This window comes from Centroberyx gerrardi, chromosome 20 (genome assembly GCF_048128805.1).
Source record: "Centroberyx gerrardi isolate f3 chromosome 20, fCenGer3.hap1.cur.20231027, whole genome shotgun sequence".
NCBI classification, from domain to species: Eukaryota; Metazoa; Chordata; class Actinopteri; order Beryciformes; family Berycidae; genus Centroberyx; species Centroberyx gerrardi.
In genome coordinates, this window is record NC_136016.1 from 19,016,656 (window position 1) to 19,028,304 (window position 11,649).

Genomic DNA, 11,649 nt, shown 5'->3' on the forward strand with positions numbered 1-11,649 from the left:
TGAATGTTAGATGCGTTAACACAGCGCAGTGTGCATGCATTTCTTCCAAATTCCCTGATGAAGATATTTTTGGGACTAAAATATAAATCTCGGAGGGAACATGCAGAAAGCTACACTCGGTTCCCCATATAAGTAAATTCACACATGGGAACATCAGCTACTATTTTGATATATGGTTATAGTGAAATGATTTTCACAATTGTATTACTTTGTTGTCATCTATCCTTTGGTTTGCTCGTTGTTGTGGCGCTGCACGGGCGGGCAGTAAAAAAGCTTGATACGTATTTTATCCAATGAAATGATCAAAACAATTCCTCGTGACAAGACTGAAAGTACGATTGGCCAATCAACACAGGTTTCTCTAAATGGGCGGTTCCAATTTGATCGACTGGCATAAAGATCAATCAATCAGAGGCTCTCAACAACTCGACCAATAGAAATGGCGGAGAGGAGGTCTTGACCTATTACCGTCAGCCAATAGCAACGCGCCTCAGTGTGACGCATCCTCCCATCAGCTGTTTTTGTTTTGCTGTCTGAATATTGGAAGTTAATAACATAATAATAACAGTATCACCTGACTAAAGTGAATCGATTCATTAAGGCGGTGTATCTCTCTTTATTCCCTGTCCGGGTTGGTGATAGTTCAGTCGGTGCCACATGTTTTCCATCTGAGCCAGCCCGTCCGGACATTCCTCCCTCCAGAGTGTGAGCGTGGCGCTTGGAGTCGGGCAGCAGAGGAGGGGAGCGGGTTTCGGCAGGGATCGATCCGAACCCGAGGCCTCCGACCTCGGCCAGAGAGAAGGGAGGTTTCATCGGCGGCCGGGATGGAGTCCCAGGAGACACCGGACGGCCCCGGAGGACCCCGAGGCTTGATCTGCGCCTCGTTCAACCAGGACACCACGTAAGCGACCTGCGGGCTCGGGCCAGCCTGAACTCAATCTCCTTGATGCACCTGACTGTTGCATAATTTTTTCCAAGCGCAATCATTTCCCAGCATGCTTTCATTTTCTGGTACTTTGTAATTGTGCCAACGAGTAGGAGGCAGTTGTGTGTGTGTGTGTAGATTGGCACCGCAAAACCAAACCGAAAGCGTGTCCACGTCTCATTAAAAGTTCTAGACTGGGCCCATACCAGCTGAGAGTGAAGTAGGCCACTGTGTTAATCTTCAAGGCCTATTGCACATTAAACTAGACAGTTGTTGGACAAACTTCTGGCCGTTGTGTGATATCCCAGTTGATTGTTGTGTAATCAGACACAACTTTTATTATCCAATTTTTATCCTATTATATTTTGTCACTTATAAACCATTACCCTTAATAGCGGACGTGTAGGGCAGTTTTCTAAGGTTATATACTATTATTGAAGGCAACTTTACAAGTGATTTAAGCCCTCAAAATAGCACAAAATGGCTGTGTATTTCTGTGTCCCTTTATGACTCCCTAATAACTACTGTAAGACCATTCACACCTTTGCTGTGGGCTTCCATTGGTCCAGGTCTAGGCGGCACCAGATGGATTATTAAAGTGAGTTAACAGACAAATGCAGCAGAACTCAGTGACTTCTTCAGTTGGAGGTGTGTTTCCTTACATAAACATCTCATCTGCCTCTGATTGTAAAACTAACCAGGTGGGCAAACAGTCATCCCAGGCCTTCTTATCCCTTTTCCATCCTGTTGCTTTCATCCTCAGCCATGATAAGATAAGACAAACCTTTTATTTTTTTGGACAATAAACAGACTTTAATGGAGAGTGAGTTATGGCTGCGTTCTCTAAACAAGATAAAACAGTCTAATAAAGACACGAAGGCTCTTCAGATGAGGTGAAGCCTGTATCAGACCTGTTAACTGCCTCCAGCTCGGCAGTACGTTTGTATTATGGCCACACATCGGCTTCATGCAGCTGCTGCTTATCGCCAACGATGGTTGAGTTATCAGCGGAGCCGTAAAGAAGTCACCTGACCTCGCTCACCTCAGCTCGTACTGTACTGACCATACAAAGCACAGCCACACTGGATCCTTAATATTCCCCTCCATGGCTATTTATAGTCGCAGGGCCAGCGGCACATGGCATGGATTCATTTTATTTCACTTCCTGGTCAGTGCAGCTGTGTACTTGTGAGTGTATGTGTGTGTGTGTGTGTGTGTGTGTGTGTGTGTGTGTGTGTGTGTGTGTACTACACTACACTCAAGACAAAGTGACAAACACAAAGAGACTAAACACAAACACTGTATGTCTTCAGTTTGAGTCTGAAGATGTCTTTAAACATACAGAAATGTCTCCAGACATCTTGTTTTCGGTTATTAAGATTTACATGGTGATGACTGGGTATAAGTATGTGTCTGTGTGTGTGTGTGTGTGAATTGGGATATGTTGAATACAAATACTCCTATGTTTTACATTAGAAAGCTGCCCCTTTAAACCAAATCCGATGACTTTAGTGGTTTCGGATTGTTCTGCCAATAACAAAACAGTGATTTGTTCTAGGCCTATTTTACTGGGACAATAGTAGACTTAATGCGCATCCCAATGGTAGGGTTGATGATATGGTAATAGTTTGTGTGTGTGTGTGTGTGTGTGTGTGTGTGTGTGTTTCTGCATGACATTGCAGAGGATACTGGGCATACTGGACGACAAATAAAATTGTATTTCACCAGATTACATGCAATACAATTTAAGGATGACATAAAAAATCATTGTGATTGAAAAATGTAATTACAGTGTTATTAAAGGATTTTTCACAGCTTTATTGTGGATAAGTCTGGTAAGTTTGCCTCTCTGTGTGTCTTAGTTCTCTGTCAGTGGGAACCAAGGCGGGCTACCGGCTCTTCTCAGTCACCGCTGTGGACAAAATGGACTGCATCCATGAGGGAGGTAAGAGGGAAACAAAGTGAAGTACAAGTCTTAAAACAGGCCATCCATATACATTATAGTGTAAGAGAACAGTTCCCATACCAAGTCACACTTACGATGCACAATTTGTCTGTATGTCTGCCTAACTCCACAGACTTACACAGTGTATATCACATCAGTATACTGTCACACAGCAGCATTCCCCTTTAAGGTGACATAACTTTGGAGTGTCAGGAGTCTAAACTGTTTTGCTAATGTTGTGGTCAGGCTCACCTTGGTTATACAAAGTGTTCAGGTGCTTAGACAGGCCACAGCATGTTTGCTCTGTCGCCTCACACATACAGTGGGTAAACATTTTCTAATCCTTGGTAGCTGCAACAAAACAGAGATATTCTGGAGTCAGTTTGAGGAAGTTAGAGCTCAGTAATATGCTCTTTCTCCGGAGACTGGCAGTTTCTTCTCATAAAACAAACAGTTAGCAAAAGCCAGACTATGATAGCAGTAATGCCATTGTTATGAGTCAAAGTACTGGACAAATGGAGCAGAAATACCGTCCTTATCTACAGTATTTTATCTCAGTTTCATATCATATCGCAAGGCATGTAAGCGGGTAGTCGATATAGAAAAGACTCCCACACATATAAAGTTTTAACTGCAAGTCTGAAGCAGTGTGCGGGAGTCGTTTCTATATTGATAGCACATTTTTCCTCCTATGTACCTGCTGTCTATCTATTCTACAGGTGTGCAAAAGTAAATTTTTTCATGTAAGTGGGTAGTAGCATTTTTATATGGGTATGTAATTAAGGTGTAGGAAATGGTGTAAGAATTTAACATATTTGCCTGTGTGAATATACACATCTGAGGTTATGTTTAGCTACGTTTTCATAGCTTTTCTGAAGACCAGTATCCACCAGTATCCATGACTTTTTCCCCCTGTTCCCCCTCCCAGTAGAGTGTCCGGATGTGTATATAGTGGAGCGGCTGTTCTCCAGCAGTCTGGTGGTGGTGGTCAGTCTGTCCGTGCCGCGGCGAATGAACGTCTACCACTTCAAGAAGGGGACGGAGATATGCAACTACAGCTACTCCAACAACATCCTGTCCGTCAGGCTCAACAGACAGGTGAGAAACGGACGCACAGCGGAGAAATCCCTCTGCATGAATTTATCCGGCGTCTATCCCGCTGTAGTACTGTCTTGGATGTCAGTAGAACCAAAACAAAACTCCACCGACTCTCAATCCGCTAGTTCCCTACGGTTGTCGCTTCTGGTTTGCACTCTCACAGATATTGTTTATGCTGATCTCTCACTCTGTCACTCTGTCTTTTTTTTTGTATTTTGTCCTCGTCCGTCTCCGCCCGTCACTGTCATCGTCCCTCAGCGGCTGGTCGTCTGCCTGGAAGAGTCCATCTACATCCACAATATCAAAGACATGAAACTGCTCAAGACGCTGCTCAACACACCCACCAACCCCTCAGGTACACCCAGGCTGTCACACACACACACACACACACACACACACACACATATATACTGTACATACTGCATATATACACACACAAACTTCTCAAACGTAAAGGAATACTTCATTTCCCCATCATTTTCCATCATACCAATAAATTCTGACCAAAATCTTGTCAATTGCTTTACTTTAAATCTACTTGCGTCTAAAACCAATGCATACTCAAAAATATCAACCCCAAAAGCACCCAAGGCATGTCTTTTTCATCATATTCATACTCATTCTGTAATAAGTATATATTTGTATATATTTAATTTTCAGTTTATCCATGACCTCACAACTTTGACTATTTATTTTGCACTACTTTACACAGTGGTGCATGTAGACAGGCAACGGCATGACTTTAGATTTTCAACATACTGATTGCTCAATATGTTGCTCAATGTGTCCATTGGCTCTATAGGACTGTATTGGAGAGCTGTGCAGCCAGGCAAGCAACATGTAAGAAGCTCAGTAGTGAAGCAAGTGACAAGATTTTGGTCAGAATCGATCCGTATGATGGCAAAAGATAGGAAAATAGAGTCCAGGTTGAAAATGGACGGTGTTATGCTTTAACTGAGTTATAAAACGTCATCCTCTCTACCCTCCTGTAGGTCTCTGCGCTCTCTCTGTCAACCACAGTAACTCCTACCTGGCGTACCCCGGCAACGCCACCATCGGAGAGATCACAGTCTACGATGCCAACAACCTGGTGAGGCTGCAGTAAACTCTCCCATAGCAACGGCAGAAACATTGCAGCATCGTCAGATCTCTCGCTCATCCACGGTCGGGGTGGGGTGGGGGGAGGGGGGGGGAGCAGCCTGGTGTTTGTGCCGATGTCATTAGAAAGCGTTTGTTTGTCCCTCAGAGCACCGTGACACTGATCCAAGCCCATGACAGCCCGCTGGCAGCGCTCAGCTTCAACGCCTCTGGCACCAAACTGGCCAGCGCTTCAGAGAAGGTGAGCACTCATTCCCCTCCCTCTCTCTCTCTGTCTCTCTCTCTCTCTCTCTCTCACATCCGTTTCATTCCTCCCTCTCTTTTATCACCTGTCAGTCTCTGTCTGACCCTCTTCTCCTCTCCAGGGAACTGTAATCAGAGTCTTCACCATTCCTGAAGGACAGAAACTGTTTGAATTCCGAAGAGGGATGAAGAGGTTAGTAGGCACATACACTAATAAATCCCTGTATTTTTTTATTTTCGCTAAAACAAGACATTTACGGTGTATCTTAACCTTGTTGTCCCTCTCTGTCTGGTGTGTGTGTGTGTGTGTGTGTGTGTGTGTGTGTGTGTGTGTGTGTCAGATATGTTAGCATCAGTTCATTGTCCTTCAGTGCGGATGCCCAGTTCCTGTGTGCCTCCAGCAACACTGAGACGGTCCATATCTTCAAATTGGAGCAGCATAGCCCCAGGTAAACACACACACATACACACATACACACCAGTTTAAAAAACTATGTGTCTAATAATGCTGATGGACATATTCATCTCTATGTAATATTGTGTTTATTCACATATTTAAAAGTGCTTTAAAGGTAGCATTTTAAACATGAATATATCATTATTAAATTAATTGTGATACCTTGGAATAATTACTGTAAAACCTCTATCTCACACCTGCTAGTGCTTTTAAGACCACATTTCCCATAAAGCCTCCTGTCATAAAGAGGATGTTCCTTTTTGGCTTTAAAGAAGAAGATAAACATGTTGGAACTTCAACTTCTGCCATTGTGAGAAACTCTGAAAGCTTTAGCTCCGTTTGTGCTGGAAGAACAGCGCCCTCTTCCTGTTTTGTGTTTCTGTTTTAAACCTCTCAGCAAGGCTCTCATTTGTTCACAGTAATTATACAAATGTCTCAAACTAAATGTGGTAATGGTTTACTGATGTTAACCTTTAACCACGGCCCCTGTTCCGCCTCCTCCCAGTCGAGAGGAGGAGTCTCCCACATGGTCGGCGTACGTGGGGAAGATGTTCACGGCGGCCAGCACCTACCTGCCCACCCAGGTGTCAGACATGATGCACCAGGACAGAGCCTTCGCCACCGTGCGACTCAACATGTTCGGCCTGAAGAACATCTGCGCCCTGGCCACGTAAGACACAGAGAGAGAGAGAGAGAGAGAGAGAGAGAGAGAGGCAGAGGCAAGAGAGGGATTTTCAATAAAGTGTGTATGTGTGTGTTTTCCCATATTTAACTCAGGAGCTGTTTTGTTGTGTGTGCTGCTTGTCAGGATTCAGAAGCTCCCTCGCCTGCTGGTGGCGTCTTCAGATGGGCATCTGTACATCTATAATGTGGATCCACAGGATGGAGGGGAGTGTGTCCTGGTCCAAAAACACAGGTGTGTGTGTGTGTGTGTGTGTGTGTGTTAGTGGGAGGAAACCTTTATGTATATGTTTTTATCCCAATGCATTAAAGCTGCACTAGGTAACTTCACATGTTGGCGGCTCCAAATGGCAGTGAGAGGTAACTGTTTGATTTTTTTTTACTTCACTACCCAGAAATTGTGACAAGAAAACTGCACACAGCATATTTATATTCCATATACACAAACATAAAATTAATCTCCAGTACTCAAATTGTATTTTTACTGGAAATATATTCCATTGCTTCACTGAGGGTGACTGAAAATAAGAAAAGTGATATAATACCAAAACACATTGATAATGTTTTAATGCAAGACCCCAATTACCATTCCAATGAGCACTACTATTTTCTTTTTTATGCATTTTATGCAATTATGTATACTTATTTTGTATGATTTTTATCTAATTCTTTATGTAATCTTAATCCATTGACCATACCTGACACCAGAATTTAATTTGGGCAAATAGGGCGAATCTATGGAGTCTCAGTTAGTGGGGATGGGACAGTTTCCTCTGTTGCAGCGCCACTTTGTGATGTAGCCTGATGAGACGGGTGTATTTTGTGAGTGAGCGTTCCCTCTCTGCCTGTGTTCCTGCAGGCTGTTCGACACCGACGACGAGCCGGTGGAGCAGAGGGAAGAGGAGAAAGCGGAGGATGTCCTGCCCCAACCGGCCAACCAATCATACGCTGCCACTGTGGCTCTCCCTTCAACCCCACCCTCCTCCACCACGCTCATGGGTAAGATACACCTGGAAATGATAAAAAAAAAAAAATGATAAAAAACCTTCCCAAGCTTCAGCACTGGCACTGAGAAGGGGATAAGTAACTCTACCTGAATGCTTTGTAACAGCCACACCTTAAGCCTCTTTGTCCACTGGGCACCTCTGTTTTTTTTAGCTAGTTGTACTGCATGTCAATCAAAAACCTCAGTACATCCTTACCAATAAAAATTATGAAAACAAGAAAAAGAAGTAGGTGCTAGGAAGTAGGGATGGGACGATCTGCTTATCTCGCGATATGATTCGATACGCAACATGAGGTTCACGATTCAATAAAACCACGATACGATGTGATAAGTAAAAGTTCAATGACAACAAAGTCTGACTGCGCAGAATTATGTTTATTTCTGTTTATTTAAATATGTCATTATAAAGTGCAAATAATATAATATGGATGGAGAGCTTGTGAAATTGTGATGATCAAGTGAATCATTTGTGATTACTTCAGTAGAATTAAATATTCTGTTATATTAAATATTAATAATCACATGTCTGTATTGTGATATATTGAATTTCGATATATCATCCCATCTCAAGAAGAAAGAGAGGTTCCCAGTGGACACAGAGGGTGTTTTGGTAGCAAGGGCCAAAAAAATAGAATACTTAAGAACCTTTTGTCTGTATTTAGTCTCGTCAATCAGCCACCTCTCTCTGTTTTGCTTCTTTCCAACCCTCCCTCCTCTCTCTCTCTCTCTCTCTCTCTCTTTCTTTCTCCCTCTCTCTCTCTCTCTCTCTCTCTCTCTCTCTCTTCCCAGGATACTCAGAGGACGGCGGAGCTCAGAAGGGCGAGGTCATCCCAGAGCACGAATTCGCCGAGGGCCCCGTCTGTCTAGATGACGAGAACGAGTTCCCTCCAGTCGGCAACCAGAGTAACTGACCACCCCCACCCCCCCCACCCCCCCAACCCCCACCCCCACCCCCCCTTCAGCAAAACAATCAGACTTGTTTGTTTCGAGCTGGGAGGAAGGGACAGAAATATTCCAGACATTTTGCCCCCGCCTGCCTCCACATGTACCCCTGCTGGCCTAGGGTCAAAACCTGCCAGTCTCTTCTGTATTCTGTGTCCCTCTCACCTTTTTTTTTTATACTGAATAAAGACAAAAAAAGAAACACTAAAAAGGAGTGGAAAGTCCGCTCCCAGTTAAAAAAATAAATAAATCCCCAGCTCTTTCCCTCATGTCCCCTGTGAATCCATCAGATGTAAGCAGTGAAGAGACTACACTGCATCTCTAGACATTTAAAGGAAGATTCCCACTGTCAACTCCCACATGACAGTCACGCCATAGACAACAGTGTTACACTTATTTGTATAAAACGATGACTGTGTCCAGCTAGATTTCTCATCTATCCATTGTAAATCCTTAATTCCCCCTGACGACACCCTCCTCTACATCATTATCCCACACTGTTGTCGTGGTAGCGGCCAGACGAACACGTGATTGGTCCAGCAGACGATGATCCAGCTGCGCTTACCTGTAAACTGGCTTCCACTTACAGTAGAGGAGAAGACAGGCGGGTCTGACCTGCAGCCTTGTAGAATAACCAGGGACCGGATTCACAAAAGTCCTCTTACAGTAAGATAAAAGTTTCTGAAGAAGACGTTTTAGGAAGTTCTTAGGAAAGCCCTCAAGTGCAATTCCTCAATATTTTCTTAAGATTAGTTTAATCTTTCTCTTTCTCAGATAGGGCCTGCCTTGCAACCGTGGTGTAAACAGATGTAAAAGGAGGATTTTCCTCCCAAGCAGCAACTCATAGTGCTTTCATCTACAAGACAATTTGGGAATTATTTATGGTGGCAATATTTATGGTTTACTTAAATAAGTAGGCTAACTTCAACTATAGGAAAAGGCTCAGACACTGGTTACTGCCTTTTGGCTAAAAGCCTGTCGAATTTGCTAGCATCTTTTAATGAGACATGAGACATAAGATATACACCAAATAAAAACAGCGACAAGCTCAGCTTAACAATAAAATGTTAAGCTTAAAATGTAAGTTACAGAAAGCAAAACTATTAATACCTACTTTTAGAAGTAGGTATCTACTTCTAAAAGTGTAAAATGTGTTTAAATGAATGAATTTAGAGGCTTACCTTTTCACTGCGACAATTTTAAGACAAGTGGAAGGTTTTCTTAAAGTTAAGAAAAAAATGTAAGAACAAACAAAGAATCCCACTAATTTGTAAGCTTTTTTTAGGAGGTAAAATAACAAAAAAAATTCCTCATAAGGTTTTGTGAGTCCGGCCTCTGGTTTCCACTGACAGCGGAGCAGATGACAGGCGGGTCTGACCTGCAGCCCTTTAATTATGACCAGGTTGATGCGAGCTACGTAGTTTTCTACAGATACTGGTAGTGATTCAGGGAGACTTCTTCTCTTACAATACATGTAAAGTTATTTGAAAATGGAAATGGATGAAATCACTCAAAAGTGTGTAAAGACAACACTATGACAAAGCTGTTTGGAAGAGCGACGGACGAGACCACAGACTGTTTTGGGAGCGAATCGATGGGCATTAACTGTCACACCTCAAGAGAGAGAGGCAGTGGTTTGTGTAAGAAGGAGAGGACATTGTCAGTGTGAAACACTATTTAAGTCATGACGCACAGTGTAAGTATTATATGACTTGCAGAAGCAGCTGTGATACCAGTTATGGTAGAGTGTCACTAATGTAACCTGATAATATTATATCTGGAAGAGTTGGCTGTAAAAGTCAGGTAGGAGGAGCAGTCAGCAAATGAAATGTGAATTACTTGATATGGAGCTGTGCATAAGAAAGCTACAGGTCCTGTCAGTGATATCATTAAGACCTTTTATTTACTATATGATGTTGAATATGTTAACAATTAATTCATAGACATTTTTACTTTGAAACATGATGTACTAAATATTATTTTGGAATATGTTTAAGTATTACACATCAACGCATTGACCTACCATGCGTACATAAATATTGAGGATTTTTACTGTGTGTATAATGTGTATATAATACATTTATATATAGTACTATTGTAAACAGTAACATGGTAATATCATTTGACTGATTTGCCAAAAGGTGGCGCTGTTAGGGCAGCCTTACTCTGCATTGAGCTGTTGAATACTTGATGATTTGAGCCAGAGACACATTAAAGCTGATATTGTCAATCGATCTCTACTTCTGCTGCAGTGTGTAGTTTTGGTCAAAAAGAAAAATAACAAATGTTTTTTTTTTTTTTTGCAAATGTTTAGAAATTGTATCAAAACTCATCTATCAAAAAAAACCCTTAATAACCAATACATTTCAAAGCACAGATGATGGCATTTTGCATAGTAAATTTGGTGACAGGCGAGTTATTTATTCTGTACTTGAACATTATCTACCTTTTTGGACATTTCAGAGGTTTAAATTTCTTCCCTGAAACTTCAACGATTTGTATATCAATGGTAGCAGTAAAAGGAAATTTAAGGAATGGCCTTACTGTGCAAAACTCTTCTATGTGGAGAGGCTCTGGTTTATTTCCATTATCTCCTCACTGTAAGGGGATATAAGAACATACCTGATGGTGAAAAAAAGGTGTTATTCCTATACTTGCAGTAGCATTTCTATCATACATGATATATGCAATCATACATGATCATTGGGTCACAGGAATGTTTTGTTGTATATGTTGTCAGGGCGCTGAGGCTCTGACTGTTCATTGTAAGTAGCTCTATTGTAAGTACACTATCAGCTAAATGCTTATAATGTAAATGTACATATTGCTGTCCCGCAACACGGTTCACATTTCGGAAACTGTACACAAGATGTTAGAGATACAGATAATACACATTAAAAAGAAGACAAGACAAACCATAAAAATCAACAAAACACATGGCTTTCAAATGATGATATACTGCAACAAATTAAAAATAATACATCCATAAACAATACAGAAAAGTATGTACAGGTACAAAGCAGGGTTGGGGTCAATACATGAATGAACTGATCAATTCCAATTCAACTGAGCAATTGGAATTGGAATTTGGAATTTAATTCAATTCAATGAAATTCTGTGAAATTCCATGTTTTTTCGTTTTTTCTTACCACATTATGTGACATGAGATTACATGTAGTGTGATATATTATCAATACTGAAAATCATAAAATGTTAACGGTACCTTTCAGGTGCATAACATGTAATCGTATGAT

The 11,649-nt window shown here is 41.8% G+C and overlaps 1 protein-coding gene across 2 annotated transcripts; it reads left to right on the top strand.

Annotated features, from left to right (window-relative positions):
* Window positions 1-549: 549 nt before the first annotated feature.
* LOC139932845 (WD repeat domain phosphoinositide-interacting protein 1-like) lies at window positions 550-10,630 on the top strand. 2 transcript variants are annotated; one of them, XM_071926766.2, is made up of 13 exons: window positions 550-901; window positions 2,788-2,870; window positions 3,799-3,968; window positions 4,227-4,323; window positions 4,961-5,058; window positions 5,215-5,307; window positions 5,432-5,502; window positions 5,651-5,758; window positions 6,272-6,436; window positions 6,575-6,682; window positions 7,307-7,446; window positions 8,243-9,475; window positions 9,519-10,630. In XM_071926766.2, the coding sequence occupies exons 1-12, from the start codon at window positions 825-827 to the stop codon at window positions 8,362-8,364; spliced, it is 1,332 nt and encodes a 443-aa protein (XP_071782867.2). In that variant the 5' UTR covers window positions 550-824; the 3' UTR covers window positions 8,365-9,475; window positions 9,519-10,630. The 2 variants fall into 2 exon arrangements, with proteins under 2 accessions (XP_071782867.2, XP_078147008.1); XM_078290882.1 differs by having other exon boundaries at window positions 3,802-3,968.
* Window positions 10,631-11,649: the final 1,019 nt, after the last annotated feature.

Excerpts from the sequence above, each read along its gene's own strand:
- LOC139932845 (XM_071926766.2), top strand. The coding sequence starts at position 825 with ATGGAGTCCCAGGAGACACCGGACGGCCCCGGAGGACCCCGAGGCTTG. Across the intron at positions 902-2,787 it reads TCGTTCAACCAGGACACCAC|TTCTCTGTCAGTGGGAACCA; the intron begins GTAAGCGACCTG and ends TGTGTGTCTTAG. Across the intron at positions 5,759-6,271 it reads TTGGAGCAGCATAGCCCCAG|TCGAGAGGAGGAGTCTCCCA; the intron begins GTAAACACACAC and ends GCCTCCTCCCAG.